Genomic DNA, 19,997 nt, shown 5'->3' on the forward strand with positions numbered 1-19,997 from the left:
TTCTAAATTTGTAAATCACCCATCCTTTTTGGATAATGGGCTCATATTAGAGCTTTTACTACACTTTTAGTTGTGTTTTTGGAAAGCAGTACTTCTAAAAAAATATCTAAGATTGTTTTAAAACCAATTGGTTGTGTTTTTCCTTGGATGATGTTAGTTTGGGTAACCAAGAGCACTTTTTGTGGCCCTAATTATCTTCCTTAAATTAACCTTTTGTTTTGGAACTTGGAAATTTTTAATTTCCAAACTTCGAAATGACCGACTGTTTTGGCTAACGGGTTCATATTAGGGCTTTAACTCCACTTTTAGTGGCAATTTTATAAATCTGTACTTGTAAAAATACATAAAATGGCGTCAAAAATTGATGACTGTTTATATTGTCTTAGTTCCCCTGGATGTTAGTCTGAGAAAAGAAAGAGTCTGAATACTTTTTTTAGTGACCCTCCTGCTTTTCCTTAAGTTAACCGTTCTGCGTTGGAACTTTGAATTTTTCTACGTAAGATTTGGACATTTAAAATCAAACCGTTGCGGTTTTTTTCGGTACTCGGGGAAACACCGTTGTAGTACCACTGTCGGCCACCTCTCCCGGGCGGCAGCAGAGCGCGGAGCCGCGGTGGAGACACGGTGACGTCAGCAGGATGTAAGAGCAGCGGCTCGCGGCCTGATCGCTCTTTTTCCTCTGCCGTGCCGTAGGAGCGGTTGGCCTGCTCTCTGTCTCTGAAGAGTTTAACACCCGAGCCGCAAAATGATCATCTACAAGTGCATCATCAGCAGTAAGTCGCCGCCGTCGAAGATGTATTTTATGTTGCTAGTCTCTGTATCGGCCGTTAGAGTGTAATTTAGTTCCCGGTGTGCGGTTTGAGTTAGCTCAACTAGCCGGCTAACTCGTGTGTATCAATTGAGAAGTTAGCTGAGAAAAAAATTCACCGGTGAATCACGGGGTTACCCACCCTTTCTGGCTCTTAGGTCCACATTACGGCTTTAACTACACCTCTGTTCGCTATATTATTGAGTGAAAATGTATTAAACGGTGTCGGAAGCAGTTGGGTGGCTAAGATTTAGCAGAACGGCTGTTTGGATGTTGTAATTGGGTTAGTTTCAGTGAATGATGTGGCCTTTCTGCCGCATGTAGCTGCTACTGCTGTTAGCCATCTTTATGACCAGCATTGGGGATGTGCTATAAACTATGACTAGCATCGCGTAATGAGTTTATTTCACAAGCAGGGAGCGTGTTTCCCTTTCAGCGGATGGCGCACCCAGCTGCTCGCTTTGTTTTAAGTTTCCTCTCCCCTTTTCTTTCTCCTTTTCTTCCAACAGATGATGAGATGTTTTCAGACACCTTCAAAGTAAAAGAAACCGACAGTGGAATCTTCTTCGAAGTTGAAGGAAAGGTGAGACAATTTTAACTGTTATAATTAACATTTTAAAAAAACACTTTATTGGTTATTTTTCATGTTTGTCCCACTTTTCCTGGGATTTTACTTTTCGCAGTCGTGCTTGGGGTGGGGTGAGGCTTTCTGGTCCTCTGCAGTCTGAAACCAGTTCTACAGCTCTGACCCAATGCACATTTAAAGCCTTGACTAGCAACAGGGCTGGCATGCGGTTTAAGCTGCATGACCATATTGAAAAAAAAAATACAAGCATTTTTACTTAATTTTGAAGTTGTCTAGTTATATTTGAAGAAATTCTGCAAAATGAGATTGTTCTTCTGTTCTGTAAATTGTTTAAAAATACAAACTCCTCATCTGATAACTGTAGGGACATTTTTATTCATTTTACCAGACTAAGACACCAAACATAACGCAGTCACTAAAAACAGAAGAGTTGAGATGGAAACACAAAGCATCGTTTATTTACAGCCACATTGATTGATGTTGATCTTTTATATCTGTGTTGAAATGATAAGCAGAACAGATGTTTTTATCTTATTCAGTTGTAGGTAGGGTGATCACATTAACAAAGTAATAAAAGTGTGAGGAAATGTAAAAATTATTTTAATCTGAAAAAGATTTGAAATCTTTTTAAATGAGAAAATAAACATTTTACATTGCCTAAAATGTAATGAAGTATCTTCCCTTCTACATAGATTTGATGATTTGTTGTAAAAGATGAATCTGCAGCTAGAAATACTTCATCAAGTGGAAAGCTCAATCTTTTCTGCTTCACTTAACAATAACACAGTGTACTTTATTAAATTTTTTGGTTAACTAGTTGTTAATTTGGATACTTTAAGGAGCTTAAAGGGAGATTTCTTTCTCAGTTTAAACTGGGTGAAGTTAAAACTGACACTTGATGAGCTGCAAGTAAAACATATTTACAGATAAGGACTTTTTTTTTCATCTTAAATCTGATATTTTCTGCAGTTTTGCATTAATTACTGCTGTTATTTTAGCATACAGTGTGTTTTAGAGTCTGTATATTGTTGACAATTACTTAATTAGTTTACGGCTGTTTGAATAATCGATTAATCTGATTAATGGCTTCAGCACAGCAGTAAGAATATCAATATGGGCCCAGATTTTCTTATTGGTGAATCTCTGAGTGACGCTCTAGTGGACGGTTCAGGAGTCGGAAACTAACGCAACGTGAGACAAAGTCGCATTGATCAGTCTGTTTTCTCTCATTTCACTCAGAAATGATTAATAAAAAGTTGAGTTTACTTTTTAAGACCTAATTCACTTGAAACCTCAGCCTAGGATATAAGAACCATTTAAAATCCTTAAAACAGTAAAACTACTGGGAAACAATTTCCATATATCCACTAATATATGGAATCATTTTGTAGTTAACAGCTCATTTTAGTCCATAAAACTGATCTGACTTCATTTTTAGTTTTGCCAGCTATTTTTTCTCAAGTCTGTAGAAAGTAAATGTTGCTAATTGCTACATTTACTCATAAATATGAAGTGGAGAAACTTGTAACAGTTTATGGCAGTTCATTATTGTACAAATGTTTTGTTTTTAATAATTTGTTAGATTTGAGTTGACGCAAAGATTGTGAAAATAAGGGCAGTTTGATTATTTGTATTGGTTTGAGATGTTATGTCCTGCTGCTAATTTGATGCGATTGTGGTAAAAGATGAAATAATTCCCTATCTGTATAAGCTGATGCCAAAGTATAATGTCAAAAAATGCTCAACTTTCCTATTTAAATTTTTTATTAGTTTTCATGGTGGAGTTCTCATAAAATTACTTAATTCTTAGAATTTGGTGACTTAATTCTGGTAATAATCGCTTTATTCTTGCATTATTTCCACTTTATTGTGGAATAAACTTTATTATGACTTTACTCTCATAATTCAGGATGAAAAAAGCTGAAGCCCGGCTCTAATAGTCGATCTGAATTCAAACTAGATATGGAGACGGTGAAAACCCAAACTCAGTCACAGCTGCTGTTTGTCTTCCTTCTCTTCCTCCCAGACGGTGACCAGGACAGAAGGGTTTGACGACGCTTTGATTTCAGCCAACGCCTCTGCTGAGGAGGCCTGCGAAGGCAACGAGTCGGCCACCGTCTCCGGCGTCGACATCGTCCTCAACCACAAGCTGCAGGAGACCGGCTTCGACAAGAAGCAGTACATGGCCTACATCAAGGAATACGTCAAGGCGTGAGTTGTGTTTGTGAATCACTTGAAATGAGATTAAAATGTTGCTTTAGAGCAGGAGTGTTGAACTCATTTCCATTCCGAGCTTCGTCAGTGTTGTGGAAAAATGTGTTAAATAAAACCCATTAAGAAGCTGTTAAAACATTAACAAACACCTGAATATTCAATCAGTTCTTCCTCAAATTAAATCTTGTAGAACATCCAGGTTTTCATTATTATTATTATTTTTGCGATTAAAATGATTAATTTAGAATTATTGACAAGAAATTCTGCAATATTTGCATTTATCTGTGAATGTGAGATTTTTGACTACAGACTAAGCAGCAAAGCAGCTTGAGGAATTTGACTGGCAGCCAATCAGAAAATGAACATCAGAAACATTTAAATAAATTATTTTAACTTCCATTTTATAAGTTAAGACAGAAAAATAAAAATTGTGATATTTATTTTGTATGTTTTTCCTCATCTTCTCTCCTCCTTTGAGGCCTAAAAACTGTTTGTAGATTCTGATGGTGCTGTTTGTGTGCGCAGGGTGAAGGCCAAGCTGCAGGAAACCAACCCTGACAGAGTGGAGAGCTTCATGGCTGAGGTCCAGCCAGAGGTCAAGAGGATCCTCGGCAACATCAAGAACTACCAGGTAGCTCCAGTGTTTTGTGAAATTTTAAGCAGGATCGGGGGTGATCGGTGATAAATAATGACAAGACGCTGTTCTAAATGTGTCCTTTTATTCCGCCACAGATTACAGCAAATTCATTCACACAACTAACAATACGCAATGTTTAGATTCTTTCAATCCGCTCTTACCGTGACACAGTGAACCGGAGAGTCGACAGTTCAGGGAAGAGCTGCAGCAACACGTAATTGGGCGTCCGTACTCTACTCCGACTCTGCTGAACAATGGGACTTTTCTGCTTTTTATACTCATTACCAAAACAACCTCGAATGAAAAAAGGGAATGGCCATTTCCCCTCTTCCAGACGGGTTAGCCAATCAGAATGCTACTTCCCTGCCCACGACTTGACCATGAGCTCATTCCATGATTCAATCAACATACAGAACAAGTTCCACTTGGCCTCCTGGGGTCCATGTCTGGACCCCCCATTGTCCATGGGCTCCAGAGGCGACGACCATGAGCTCAGAGAGTTATCAATTAGCATACAATTAGCATACAGTAACCAGTTCCTTTAAAATGTGTTGAAAATGTACAAAATGAGCATAAAACATACAATTTATCAAACATAGAAAATTCATACATCATCCAGGTTGATGAAAAGACTCGTTTTGTCACTTTGTTCAAAGAAACTTGTGTTTTCCTGACGCTCGTTTTCCCTTCAGTTTTTCACAGGGGAGTCCATGAACCCGGAGGGCATGGTGGGCCTGCTGGACTACCGCGAGGACGGCGTCACGCCGTACATGCTTTTCTTCAAAGACGGCCTGCTGGTTGAGAAATGCGTACGTACTTCGTATGATGACAAAAACTTATTTAAAGGGGCAGCAGCATGTGAGACGTTTGAGCTTTACGTCACGTCATGTGTTGCTTTGAGAAATCCTTTAACCAGTCAGCTGTCCAAAACGCTGGGGTGGACAAAGCTCTGCCTCCCTCAGCTCCTTCAGACTAGCCAGCAATAATTAGCAAACGCATACAAGCTACTTCTCGGTGCAATGCTGTTAAAAACGTTCCACAATAAGACTTAAATTATTTCTAAGTCTTATTTGGCAGAGTGCCCAAAAATTATACTCAAGTGACAGTAGTACTACTTCAACATATAATTACTCAAGAAAGAGCAAAAAAATTATGTGGTGAAAAAGTAATTCATCAATTTATCAATCTTTTTATATTAAAAATACATCATCAGACCAAAATATAAAGTTTTTTAAGGACAAAAATAAGTAAAGAAAAGTAGGTAAAAAGGCAAAAGAAAATTTTTCCTAATCAGTTTCTTTCAATAAAAAACTAATAAAAACTTGTTTTGCATTCAGTGAGAAGAAAATCGATTTTACTGAAGTGAAAGAAAAAAAAAAACCCTAAAAGTAGGTATTTTCAAAAAAGCCTCAAGTAAATATAATTAGTATAATAATAATATAACTATTGAACAACTGAAGTTGACATGGTGCCGTAGTGATGCCCCTTTAACAACGGACTCCACAGCAACAGAAATGACTCTTGATTTTCTGTTTCTGTTCACAGTAACTACCTGGAACATCATCTGCTGTGTAATTGACTGCTGCTCCCCAAAAAGCCCCCAAACGCAGACTGCAGGAGCGTTACTCTTCATCATGTCTGAACGGATCCACGTCCTGTCCACACTGTGGCCCGCAGCACCACTAAAACTGTGGGGAATCTATTGCCATTTGGTCACCAAATACAGTTTTTAACTTTCTTTTTTGCAGTATTTTTTTGTTTGTTTTTCTTTTGGGCCAGCGCTCAATGTTGAAAACGAAATGGCAGGACAGAAAGTGAAGCTCCGACTCTGGCTGCAAAGCAGTTTTTTCTGTTTTAGCATCAAGTTTGACATCCACGGCCTTCATCATGCTTGGGTTTCTGGTTGTGTTAAACGAGTCCATCTCCAATGCAAAGACTTCAGGTTCAATTTGAAAATAAAAAGTACCTCTAAGTTTCTCTCGTTTTCTGGGGGGAAAACATTTCAGGTTTTAGCTGTGACTGGAAAATTCATGCTGCCTTTCCTGAGTCTTCTACAAATCCTGCATGTTTGATCCTCACGACTCAAGAGATTCCTATAAAAAAAAGGTAAACAAATTTAAACTGCAATGAGATGCTTCAAGTGTTTAACAATAAACAAATAAAATTTTCTCAATATTGCCTACCAGCACAAACGTATTGCAGAACTTAATTTTAAATATAGCTGTAAAAAGTCACTCCATATTTTTAGTTTTAGCTACAAAAAGTAAAGCAGACTTTTTAAATTTCTGTTTTACATGTTTACATAATCCATCAGCGCTGATATAACAGGTTTATATTTGTACCCTGCTTTAATCCTGAGTCATCAGTGCAATGATTTAATCATACAATTTAACCACATTTTTTTTAATGTTTCACCAATGAAAAAATGAAAATGTCAAGAGGAAGCTGGAGCCAGAAAAACTAAAAAAACTTTAGCTACAGTTTCTCAAAATGTTGCCTCCAAAACAACTAAACTACCATGAAGCTGCATTAACACCCAGAGTTTTACATTTTTTACAAGGTTTTCATGCAAGAAGCCAACAGACAAAAACATTTAAATTATTTAACAAGCCTGTGAAAGGAGAAAACATCCAAAGATCCTGCTGTACTGGAAACGTGGGATTTGCTACAGGTGACGACCATAAGGTGGATTTTCACTGTTAGGCGTTTCAGTCGCTGTGAGAACCAGGACCAGGTGGTTCAGGTGATTGGACTGAGACATAAAGTCCCTGTTTATCACTGGAGATAGAGGTCAGGGATTCCCCCAGTGATTTATCAGGTTTACAGCTTAATCTATAAACTTGTAAGGCTGCATTCACACTGCAGCCTGAAGTGACCCGATTCAGATTTCTTTTTTTCTGGTCATACAACTAAACATGTGACTAATAAATGATCTCCAGTATGAACGGCAAACGACCTGAAGGTGTCCCGCATGCGCAGTAGAGGGCGCAATAGCGTCAGCGTGCTCAGTGTTTTGACAACCGCCATAAAGAGGAAGTGCTCATTGTTAGCGGGAGTAAACATGGATGCTAACGGTGGAGCAGCTTTCAATTTTAAAGTTGTCCAACCGGAACCAACACTTTTACAACTTAATCTTTACACTCCATCATGATTGTTTTTCTTTCCGATTGGGCCTATCGGGACGCAGAGCAGTGACGTTTGTCGAGTATCAGTGACGTTCATGCGACCTGGACCTTGGGTCACATCGGAATCGGATAAGTATCGGATATCGATATATCCGATATTGTTCAGACTGTCATGAAGCTTTTAGCGATTTGTATTCTTACGGTAAAAGAATAATTAAAAAATTGGAGTTGGGTCACTTTGTGCTGCAGTGTGAACGCAGTAAATAAGCTCACGCTAGTCTGATCCACAAAGGTTTGGCTTTACTCAGCTGCGGGTTTTTCTGCCTCATGTAATTGAGCAGAAAAATCTTTTAAAGCCGTTTCTGCTGTAATACAGCCAGACAGACGAACTGAGACACCCAGCAGGTTTTCAGCCATCTTTGATTTCCTCTAATGTGTTTCCAGTGGCTGCATGGTGCCATCTAAATCCTCAGTAAGGATCAAATCAGTTGTTTTCAATCACAGAAGGACATTTTTACATGTCAAACAAAGGTGTGGGTAATTACACGACTAATTGCAGCGCTGCTTTGTGGTAACAGCTGGAACAGATTGTTGTTGTTGGCTCCAACTGTCTGCTGTGAAAAAACACCTGCTGAACGAACAAGTTCAGGAGACAGCTTTAATTCAGAGAACATGGCAACATTACTGAAAGCAAAACTGACTCCAGCCCACAACTTACATTCATCATGCTGAACAATGTACATGATTTCCCACCCATTGTAAACAAATAAACAAAATTTTACACCCATCTATTATTTTCTGAGGTGAGACGGTTCAGATGGAGTCAGGGGCTTTTCTGCTCCTCTTCCTCACTCGGCTGGTAGTGACGGTACTCTGGCTTCAGCTCCCAGGTGCTTTTGTGTGCTCCCTTGCGATTGCACACACCGATTTCCCTCATGATTTCTTTAAGATATGTCTGCAATGCAGAGGAGAAACTCCAATAAGATGCAGCGTTAACACAAACAAAGCTGTGTGGAGAAATGTGCAGCGTTGACCCTAACCAACAATTTTAATTCCTTCTGTTTTTGCTCTTTGGTCACACTTACATTTTTCAGATCAAACAATAAAATCCTAATAAATAACTGCATATTTTGGTTTTGTTTCACCTGTCTAGTGCAGTCAAAATGACTGCCAGGTCTGTGTTTTAATGGGTCAGATGGTTTCTGATTAGGTGCAAGGTCACTTTTTACTCAAATAAAAATAAAAAGTAACTATCCAAGAAATTATGAAAGTTAGAGTTAAACAGCATTTGGTAAACAAAGCCACTTAAGTACTGAGTGACTGATCAAAACATTAATCGTTTAATAATATTGAACTTGTGTAATTGTGAAAATCAAATTGAAAGTAATTCATATAAATAATCATAAATCAGGCACAATTCTTTCCCCAAATCAATTTAGTTCAATAAACTAAAGAAACTTTACTAAAAATGCAGCTGTGCTTCTTTGTCTGGTGGTTTTTAGATTTTTTTCAAACATTTTTTATTTTCAGTAAAAAAAGAAAGTTTTTAATTCAGTGAAGTTTCTCACAGTACTGAATTCATAATAAAATTACTGAAGTAAAAGCAAAAAGCACAGAAATAAGAAAAAAAAAATCAAAAAATTAGAGATTATTATTATTACAATTATTATTGCAATTTGGGGGCTGTTAACATAATGTTTTTAAAACTTAAAAAGCTTTTTGTTTGAACCTTTAGGCCTGAATTTCTGCTTTGCAGGACAATAAAGGTTGTTTCTATTCTATTCTACGCAAATAAATGTAACAAGCCAACTCTGTCTACATGCATATCTGAGCCTTTTGAGCACCAGTCACTTTTTTACATGACACAAACAAAACATTTTTAAAGACGTGGAATCATCTATGGGATGTCATACCCCACAATGACCACAAGGTGTCTCTGTTGAGCTTCCCAACCTCCAGCTGATCACCAGAGATCTGCTCCAAAACTTCTCATAATGGACATTTTGGTGACTTCAGTTCAGTTAATTTGAGTGTTGGCCAAGTGCTCTGGGAGGGAAACGCAGGAGTGGATTGTATCGGGCGTTTGACTCCTACTCAGCCGATGGTTATACAATCAGAGGCAATCAAGAGGGAGAGGAGGACCTGCAGGTCTCATCGGCACCTACACGCTGCTTTTTCTCTGAGAGCTCGAATGAGTCCAGAGCGCGGAATCGATTTGCACTGTGTGTGTCTATGTGTGCACACTCCAGCCTAAAATTTCCGCCACAACAGATTGTGTGAATAGCCACAGACGTCATGCTGTGGGCGGCTGGTTCGAATTTAACAATGCAAGGTGGAAAGTGGGCAGGTGTGTGTGTGTGTTTTTTGGTCCTTCAGTGATCATGCTAAGTGCAGTTTGTGTGTTTGCTCACCACGGGCTGCTTGGTGATGTCCACCAGGTCCTTGAAGCTGTAGTACTGGTGCTTCTCAAAAGCAGAGAAGAGCAGGTCCAACACCTGCTGCCGATCCGCCCTCACCATCTTACCCTCAGACTTCTTCTTCTTCTCGTACTCCAACTTAGAAAAAAGTTTAAAAATGAACCATCCTTAACATTAACCACTAGGGTTAGATCACCAGGGTTCTCTAAAACTCTAGAAATAATAAAAACTGTGAAACGGAAATAAACTGTTTTTATTCGGTTCATGGTAATCAACTTCAGTGAAGTTGTTTTCAAGTTGGACAAGCGGCGTTTCGCTCAAGGTTGATCCGACTTCTGAATGCTAATTTCGGGCAGCTGTTCTCTACTAACCTCCCTCCTCAAGCAGTCGGAGGTTCACTTAGGGACCGAACCAAACACTCCTGTTGAACAAATGTTAATAAATGTTTGAATAAATTAAAATTACTACTATAAAAACTGAACAATACTTAACTAATAAGTAGTCAAATCTGGCAAACACACAAAAAAACTAATTAAAAACTAATTAAAACTAACTGAATTATACCCAGAAAAAAAGTTCAAATGAAATAAAACTAACCTCTAATGAAAAACCCAAAACTAACTCATGGACTAAATTATCTTTTATTTGTATTTTATGTGACAGACATTAAGTGTATTAAATTGGGAAGACGAAAAAATAATCTGAAAAGTGTGGCAGATAGTACTGCTATAAAAATGTGGAGAATTTTAATGTCGGGTTGGGTTGTAAAACAACCTCCAGTCTTAAAGTCTTGAAGAGAAAAATAATCTAAACCAATGAAGAGAAAATCCACATTTTGTATGCTTTTATTCAGCCATTTGGCTCTAAAACAGCCAAAGCATTAAAAACAATCGGTTCATATTTTTTGAATCGTTTCAAATGTGAAGACACAGTGGCTACTGCGCTGTCACCTAGCAACCTTAGCCAAGTCCAGTCCCGTTACCTAGCAACCCAACCAGTACATTTGGTCAGCTGGGTCTACACTGCGCTATGCGCTGCATAATGGCTGCTGGAATAGACAAGTGGAGCCTGGAAGCTGAATGCTGCTGCTCCGTGTTTGGTTCTGGTTCTGTGTATGCTGAGTAGACCAGAACCAGAACCAAAACATTTCTGCATCCAGTCTGACAGAATTTATGGTATTTTGCAATGAAAAAATAAAGAAATCAAGACTTTCAGCTGTAATCACAAAAGAAGAAAATATTGACTCAGAAAACAATTAAATGCCACACTTTTCAGATTACTATTGATAAGTTTTTCCAAAAACAAAGTACTGTTTTAATTCCCGTTAAGCATTAAATTACATAGAAATTAGTGGTTGTGATGGAATAACAGTTGAAGAAACAAATCATTTCTATATTTGCAGCAGGGCTGACCAATCAAACCTTCATCTGTTTTGCTCTCATCTGTGAACAAGCAGGTAAATATTCGCTTTTTTAACCAAGAGACGGATTAAAGTCGACTAAAGAGCGTCGCTGAAAGCCTGAGAGCTCTTTGCCTGGAAGGTCATGGTGAAAACCAGAAGATATTTCAGCTAAATTTACAAAAAAGGCTGAAGCTTCAAATTCTGCTACTGCCATTTTTATGATCTTATGTCTTTCTGGAGACAGACGAGATTCAAACAACAGAGAATAACAATAACTGAATCTATAACACATCTACTGATTGAATATAAAAATATATACATTCTTCCTTCACCTCTTCTTCTTGTGTAAATATTCAGTCCATGATTGAATATTGTTTTTTTTTCTCTAAGAGTAAAAATAGAAAAAATAGATTTATATGAATAAAATATATTTTTAAAATGAAAAGAAACAATAGTAAAAATGTCAAACATATATATGAACAAATAAGAAAAAAAAAACGAGAAAAAAATATGTAAATGAAAAACGAGGGAAAAAAGAAGTGCACATCTAAGAAAAGATTTTTTTTCTCTGTAAAAAATAAATATCTCAGCAAAACAGGAGTAAAAAATATTATTGTTTTATACATATGAAATGTTTTCTGTTTTTCCACTTGTGCCAAACTATAATTTTATTGCCCCCCATGAGTATTTCTGCCTCTGTTTAATGCATAACCTTGACACTTCACTGATGCTGCTGGGTGTATGTAAACTTGTGGCTGAAAGCTTCTCCGTTTCTGACCCAAACCGGTTCCAGTCCGTCACGCCTGCAGCGTCCTCCTTACATTGAAGTTGTGGTTGGCCACGGGCTTGAAGACGGTGGCGACGGCTCGGTCCAGCTGCTGCACCAAACGCTGCGGCTTGACGGACTCGACCTGCAGCCTGCAGACACACAGCAGACGAGGCAAAGCGAGGCGTTTGAGTCTCTGTGGGAAAGCTGACAGATGTGCCTGGTGGCAGGCAGGGCAGCAGCTGTCAGCGTCTTCAGGTTCGACTCGTCAAATCCACCCTGGCAGATCGGCTGCTTTACGTCACTCTCTTCTCGTAACATTCTCACCCACACAGCCTGTTTTATGGAATCACAGCGAACATGTGGGGACATTTGTTATGTGCACATTGTCCACATAACAACGCCTAGAAACAGGCGTGCCGTTATCTTTGCCTGCAGCAGAGCTAATTGTGAGGACCGTCATAAATTTGACATTTCTGGAGCTCCGACTGTAACCATTTCCATCCCTGAAGTCTTTCCCTTTAAATTGCTCCTCGCCGCTCTGAGAGCTGACACACTGATACAAACCGTTTGTTCGCCTCGGGTCGCATTGTAGCGCTGCATCTGCCACAGAGATGCTGTTGCTATAGTGATGCCATCCACTAAATGTGGCTGGAAAAACATATTCCAGTGAAGAGGACACAAAGACCCGTACAATAAACTGGGCTGGAGTGTTGTTCCGTGCACCAATCAACAGCAGCTGTAATTCACATGGAATCAGTTCAAATCTCTTGATTTTTAGTCGCTAAGTGATGAAAGAAACAACTTTGGTTACACAACAGATCAATCTCCTCTCTCTGGGTTTACAGGATATTTATGTAAGCTGCAAAGGTTAAATAAACTAGAAACTGTTTTATTGCCATTCATGCAGTTTTATCTGGAAGAAACTTCCAGAAAACTGCAGAATAGCTGAAACACTGACTTAATTTGTGCCCTGTAAGATTTTGATCTCATGTTTAAACGCCATTATAAATGAAATTATTATTATTATTAATTTAAACCAAGTCATAGTTACAAATTTTGATGTTATAATTATGAGTTTTAGTGTCATAAATATGAGAATAAAAGAACATTTGGGTGTCAAAGTCAATTATGAGTTTTGATATTAAATTTAACGAGAATACAATAACCTGAAGCTTTAAAGTCATAGGCTGCGTTCACACTGCAGCCCGAAGTGACCCAATTCCGATTGTTTTTCTGTAGCGCTGTATCCGATCTTTTCGTGGCAATCGGAACAGTACAGGTCCGATTCTTTTCGAATGCGACCCAGATCCGATACGTATCCGATTCGAATATGACCTAAAGTTCACGTCACATTCATCCTAACTGAACGTCACTGATTATGGACAAATCTCACTATACTGCGCCGTGATACGCACAACACGACGTAGAACAACAACACGACGTAGAACCGCAACACGACGTAGAACAGCAACACGACGTAGAACCGCAACACGACGTAGAACAGCAACACGACGTAGAACAGCAACACGACGTAGAACAGCAACACGACGTAGAACAACACGACGTAGAACCGCAACACGACGTAGAACAGCAACACGACGTAGAACAGCAACACGACGTAGAACAGCAACACGACGTAGAACACGACGTAGAACAACACGACGTAGAACCGCAACACGACGTAGAACAGCAACACGACGTAGAACAGCAACACGACGTAGAACAACACGACGTAGAACAGCAACACGACGTAGAACAGCAACACGACGTAGAACACGACGTAGAACAACACGACGTAGAACCGCAACACGACGTAGAACAGCAGCACGACATAGAACAACACGATGTAGAACACGATGTAGAACAACACAATGTAGAACAGCAACACGACGTAGAACAACACGATGTAGAACAGCAACACGACGTAGAACAACACGACGTAGAACAGCAACACGACGTAGAACAGCAACACGACGTAGAACAGCAACACGACGTAGAACAACACGACGTAGAACAACAACACGACGTAGAACCGCAACACGACGTAGAACAGCAGCACGACATAGAACAACACGATGTAGAACAACACGATGTAGAACAGCAACACGACGTAGAACAACACGATGTAGAACAGCAACACGACGTAGAACAACACGACGTAGAACAGCAACACGATGTAGAACAACACGACGTAGAACAGCAACACGACGTAGAACAGCAGCACGACATAGAACAACACGATGTAGAACAACACGATGTAGAACAGCAACACGACGTAGAACAGCAACACGACATAGAACAGCAACACGATGTAGAACAACACGATGTAGAACAGCAACACGACGTAGAACAGCAACACGACATAGAACAGCAACACGATGTAGAACAACACGACGTAGAACAGCAGCACGACATAGAACAACACGATGTAGAACAACACGATGTAGAACAGCAACACGACATAGAACAACAACACGACGGACTGTAATGAGGATTAAGTTGTGAATATGCTGCTCCGGTTGGACAACAACTTCAAATATGTGAGCTACGCTCCACCGTTAGGATCCATCTTTACTTCCACCAACACCGAGCACTTCTTGTTTTCGGAAGAACGCTGAGAACGCTGGCGCTATTGCGCCCTCTACTGTGCATGCAGGACACTTTCAGGTCCTTTGGCCCCAGCAAAAACATCCGATCTGGGTCGCTGCAGTGTGAACGCAGCAGCCCTAATTAAAGGAGAAACAGTCAATTTCAAGTTTTTAAAAAATAAATGACAATAAAAGCGATTAAGACTTTTACTCTTATAATCATGACTTCCTGTTGGACTTTTATTTTTTCTGTCTTGGCTGAAATGGGCTGCCCGTCAGAAGAGCAGAACCAAAGAAAAACGGGTTTCAGCTTTTAGTTCGGTAAAACACATTTCAACTGGGTTTATTTTCTGCTCGTTTTTATACTTTCTCCAATGGTTTAATTTGCTCTTCAGTTGAATGTATGCAGTTATTACTTTCAGAAAATGGTTTAAATGATACATTTATTTATTTCCACTCTGTACCAAATGTAAATGATGCGTGTCAAAACCCAGAGAGCCAACAGCTTGGTGCTTCACTGACCTCTTGACCTTCATGTAGCTGTCAGAGACGACGATCCGGCACTCGGCTCTGTGCACCACCGTCCCCTCCAGACTGACTTCATCTGCAACACAAATTGTGACTCAGGCGCCTCATCATGATTCATACACACAGATGCACTCACTCTGCTATGGAAATGATAAAGAAAAGTTTTGGAAATGAGAAAAAAACCTGAATTTATCAATCTCAGTCAAGTTAAGATTCTCTGCTGTGAGACAAGGTGTCCCGCAGGGCTCAATCTTAGGCTCTGTTTTATTTTTATATGTTCTCATAACTCATATTATTGGGTTTATCTCCTTGCTGGTTCTTTTTATTGCTTTATAACCAAATAAATGTTCGAAACTTTAAATAACTCACCAACGATTTCAACATTTTAAGTTCTACAGTGAACTCTGGGATTAGAAACTGCAGCCTTAAAACTCTGAAACCTACTCTGAAAACATTTAAAGCAACATATTTAACATGCTTTGCTGTAAGATACGGTGTCCCGCAAGGTCCACTTTTATTGTTAAGTACAAAAAGTCCAAAAAAAAGTTTTTTGTCAAAGGCACAAAGATCATTTTATGCGCTTTAAATTTCTCAACTTTTGATTTCTGTAAAAGCCTTGTACTAAGTAAGACAAGTATGAAAAACCAAACCATGATTTGTTTTGCTGTTTTTGCAAATAAATGAATTCATCCACAGGCTGCACTGGAAGCAGGTTAGTCTGTTTTTGATGTTTGGTGAGGAGCTTTTAGCGATTAAAGCTAAATGTTGGAGGAAGTTCCCAAAGGAAATCAGATCAGCAGTCAGTGAGCGTCAATAAGTCACTCCATGAAGATTTAAGAGCTTAACGTCTTTTATCGACACCTGTTTTTGTCTTCCTGCTTTGGAAAATGGCTTTACACATAAACTTACACACTGAAAAAGGAGAATAGGGCTTCATTTAAAAAAGCAAAAACAAAAGAAGATGAGGTCATTGTTGTTCCCAGCTTTGAACCAGTAATCGTTCAAACAGGCTGCAGTAAAACCATCAAAACCCACATCCTGACATTTACTGTCACATCTGAATCACCTTGAAAAATGAAACATTTTCCACGCTGTCCTTTTGTGAAGGTGCTTCGGCCGATTATTCAACCGTTCAGCACACAAGGTGCCTCTTCTGCTCCTCTCCGATCATTATTTTTCATTTCTAGTTTTCAATAAACTGTCCAGGAAACGGCGGCAGCATCCAGTTGGTGAGCGTCGGCGTTTCTTTGGCAATTGCTTACCCTATTGTGCACTGTTGGAGGATTTGGAACTGTTTTTTAAGTCTGTTATGTGGACACATAAAGGGCACAAAAAGCCCAGAAATTTCACATTCAGCATCTGATAAAAGCAGAAGAGAGACGAGTCTCTGGCTCAAATTACACCACAAAAGGAGAGAGACAGGGTGTTAAACGCTCCCGCATCTTCATCTGTGATTTCCTGATTGATCAATCTGTTCCGTCTTCTGATGTCCTTTCCTCTTTGTGTGTTTGTTTTAACCTCTCCTGCTTAAAAGGCCGAAAGGAGATTTCTGCCCATCAGTCGTCAGCCAAAGCGGCGTCTGGCGGCGGCGGCTCGGCAGGATCAGCTGCCAGCCGCTGCGCCACGCCGTCGTTTGCTGCCTGGATGAAGCGGCACATTGTCCACATAACAACAAGACAGCATATCACTGCTGCTCAGGCACTTATTGCTCTACAGATGTCCTCCCACATGTCCAAACAGTGTAAAAAAATATTTCTGCTTGCACGTTGGCCCCGACAAGCATCAGCAGATCCACTGTTGACCCGATTCACTGTGTATACAAACGTGAGAACAAGTTAAATATATTCACTCCACTGTCAAGACACACTTCTGTGCTTCGAAATGTTTCAGCGATAAAATGGTAATAATAGTTTCTATGTTTAAAAGGGGGTTTTATGATAGTAGTAACAATAGTAACAGTTATAAGACAAGAAATAACTCCATAAGTTTTTCTTTTACCTCGCTATCATCAGTAACTGAATAAAGACTAATTTCAAAAGGTTTAACACAAGTTATACAGTTTAAACTTCTTGTTCAATTATATTGTCACTTTGTAGACAATTGTCACTCTTTTCTGAGTGTGATTAGTAAAGTTATGAGTGCTAACCATGAATGTCACTAATAAAAACTACCAGTAGCTTAAATTTCTAAATATGAAACCATTTTGTCTTGAAACATGAGTTGTTTTTAATGGCTCTCTCACACAGTGTGACGTCGCCTTTGCGCCTAATAAAATGACTTCTTGCAACAGAATGGCTATACTTTTAATAAACTCAGTTTCAGTTTCAATCTTGCTGTTCATTGTTTAAAATATTGCTTCAAAACAAACTTTAACTTGCCTACTACAATATTTAAAGACGTAGGCAAACGTTTGTAAACATGCATGCAGAGACAGGATGGAAATGGTTCAAAAGCCAGCTTACATAATCTGCATTTGAATTTCCCTGAGGAGGAAAAAGAAATTGGATCCCTTCAAGTTGATGTAATTCTGCTGCAATTATTGTTCACGAAGAAGTGTCACATACTTGACAGTCCATGAATAAGTACGGCAGATACTGACACAAACACAAGAAAATCAGAGTAAAACTGTGCGACCTGTTTGTTTTTTCCCCACTTTGGAAGGAAAAGGTGATTAGAGATTGACGCTTTATGTTTGTTTCCTTTGATTGCTGAAAACATTTCTTCTTAAAAGCAGAAAAAAATTGCAAAGAAGAAGAAAAAAAACCCAGTCCTGTTTTCAGGACTTAGAGCTCCTGAAAATTATACATATAATGATACATTATGCATATATACATTATACATATACAAAAGGATACATATAATGAAGGTACTCTGTGTTAATTAATACAGGGGAAAAAAAGCGGATGCATTGACCTGCGTCACCATAGTAACCACCAGCCAGCATGTGTAGCACATTTCGTCGACCGCCTGCAGGACTCTCTTAAGGCAGCAAACACTTTGCAGTACATGTCAGTGATCTCACTAATGTTCATCTTTGCCTTTTTCCCCACAAATGGATGCAATTATGTGCAATTATTGGCTGGCAAGTGCCAGAGCTAGAAAAACACACACACACAAAAAAAACAACCCACACACACGAGGAACATGTATGCACAGACGCAGCGAACGTCTTCCCCCTTCCTTCCAGCTGCACAAAGTTACCGTCAGCAGGTCAAGGAGACGAGATCCGCTTCCCTGGTTTCCATTCAACCAGGTTTTAAACGGATCCAGGAGAAAATGTTCTTTCCGAACACAAAGAAAGAAACGAGAGAAAAGACAGAGCGCAGCCAAGAGTAGCTCAAGGCTTCTGCGTGTGGGAGGGACACTCGAGACAAACAGTTGACTGGATTCAAATTGAAACTCTTAAATACTACATCAATGTTGTGGTCAACACCTTCAGCAGACATTCAATATCCTAATTCTTCTACGCACTTATCATTCAGGACTTCATATGGCTCTCTTGCTTTGTTGCCGGTGCAGAAACTGGGATTTTGGTGAGATCAAACACAGCGACACTCAGCAAAAAGAGCCAACATGAATGACTAATTTTGTCTTCCTAGATTTTTTTATATTTGTATTCCTTCTTCCTCCCACCAAGACTACCTTAATGCATAAAGAAGACAAATGAGGAAAAAAGTGACATACGATGAAAAAGATGCTTTTTCACAATTTTTGTTACATCAATAAAATCCAACGCTTTTATTATAATTTCGCCTGATAGATCAGGGCTGTCCAAATCCAACCCTGCATGCTTTTGACGTGATCACATTACGCAACTATTATGCGAAATTCACATTTTACAAGTTTTTGTACTTTCATTTGGGTCTCAACCGCTTCTGAAAGGAGCTCAACATATTCAGAACCAACCAGATTAAAATTTCGTTTTCGAAGAATAATTTTGTGTAATAAATGCTGTGGACCTTTTGTATGTTGCACTTAGGGCTCGTTTCTACCAGCTGATTTTTATTGCCTGCTCTTCTTTGTAGAACGGACCAACCTCAGAAAAAATGCACAATAATAAAATTTATTCACTACTATCTGAGCAAAAGAATTCATTTGTAAATTTGCTTTTGAAACATTTTCTTTCAATTCACAATTATGTCCAACTTTGTGTCAATCCGTCATGTTGAGCAATGTGGAAAACTTAAAGTGGCACAGATATTATACTGGCTTAATAAACGCTTCATAGAAAAACTATAATGAAGATTTAATATTTAAAAATGCCTATCATAACAAAACAAGTTGGGTTGTCTGAAAAAAACTAAAACGAGTTTACATAAGAAAAGTAGAAGTAATCATGGTGGAAATAAAACCTGTTCTTGCTCTCAGTTATATTTGAAGCTATGCTACAGAATATAATCAGACTCGTGACTTTTGTGTCTTACTAATAAAAACCCACAGAGCTCTTTTGCAATCAAATAGATTTGAGAACAGAAATCAAAGCATTTAAAAATACTTGACCCCAAATATAAACTTGTGATTAAAGTGAAGTTGAAAAGTTTTCCATCAGACTGAGAAGCTGCTCTTATTGTAAATACGGCCATATCTCAGACATCTAAACCAGAAAAAAAGATCATTTGAGTTTTTAAAACATATGAACTGTTCTTTTTGTTCAGTAGAATTTGAAATGCATTTAATGGCCATTGAAAATATATATTTTTTGACAAAACAAGAGCAATAAAAATGCTTCTTTATTAGGAACAAGCCAATCATTCTATGGTAGAAATTATAAGAAAAAGTCACCTTGTAAATGTTTAAGAAACAATAAAGGAATAATCCATTTTAATCTGTAGAAACATTTCTATTAAGTGCACTCTATAGAAATTTGGGAGCCATTTCTGGTCTGGTTTTATAAAGTTTGACCTCATATGTAGTTTTTAGGCA

At 38.8% G+C, this 19,997-nt stretch overlaps 2 protein-coding genes across 2 annotated transcripts in view; one reads left to right on the top strand and one right to left on the bottom strand.

The window, feature by feature from the left end:
- Positions 1-639: 639 nt before the first annotated feature.
- tpt1 (tumor protein, translationally-controlled 1) lies at positions 640-6,217 on the top strand. The gene is made up of 6 exons (XM_055031908.1): positions 640-773; positions 1,318-1,391; positions 3,421-3,605; positions 4,134-4,239; positions 4,938-5,054; positions 5,791-6,217. The coding sequence occupies exons 1-6, from the start codon at positions 746-748 to the stop codon at positions 5,791-5,793; spliced, it is 513 nt and encodes a 170-aa protein (XP_054887883.1). The 5' UTR covers positions 640-745; the 3' UTR covers positions 5,794-6,217.
- The window catches only part of LOC129361172 (general transcription factor IIF subunit 2-like), a 47,115-nt gene continuing 33,082 nt past the window's right edge, over positions 5,965-19,997 (bottom strand). The window contains exons 5-8 of the mRNA XM_055031907.1: positions 15,069-15,150; positions 12,011-12,107; positions 9,782-9,925; positions 5,965-8,325 (exon numbers count right to left, since the gene is read on the bottom strand). Of these exons, the coding sequence (XP_054887882.1) occupies positions 8,194-8,325; positions 9,782-9,925; positions 12,011-12,107; positions 15,069-15,150 (455 nt within the window). The 3' untranslated portion in view covers positions 5,965-8,193. The remainder of the gene's footprint in view (positions 8,326-9,781; positions 9,926-12,010; positions 12,108-15,068; positions 15,151-19,997) is intronic.

The sequence above is a fragment of the Poeciliopsis prolifica genome, unplaced genomic scaffold (assembly GCF_027474105.1).
Source record: "Poeciliopsis prolifica strain line A6 unplaced genomic scaffold, Auburn_PproV2 SCAFFOLD007, whole genome shotgun sequence".
In the NCBI taxonomy this organism is placed as follows: Eukaryota; Metazoa; Chordata; class Actinopteri; order Cyprinodontiformes; family Poeciliidae; genus Poeciliopsis; species Poeciliopsis prolifica.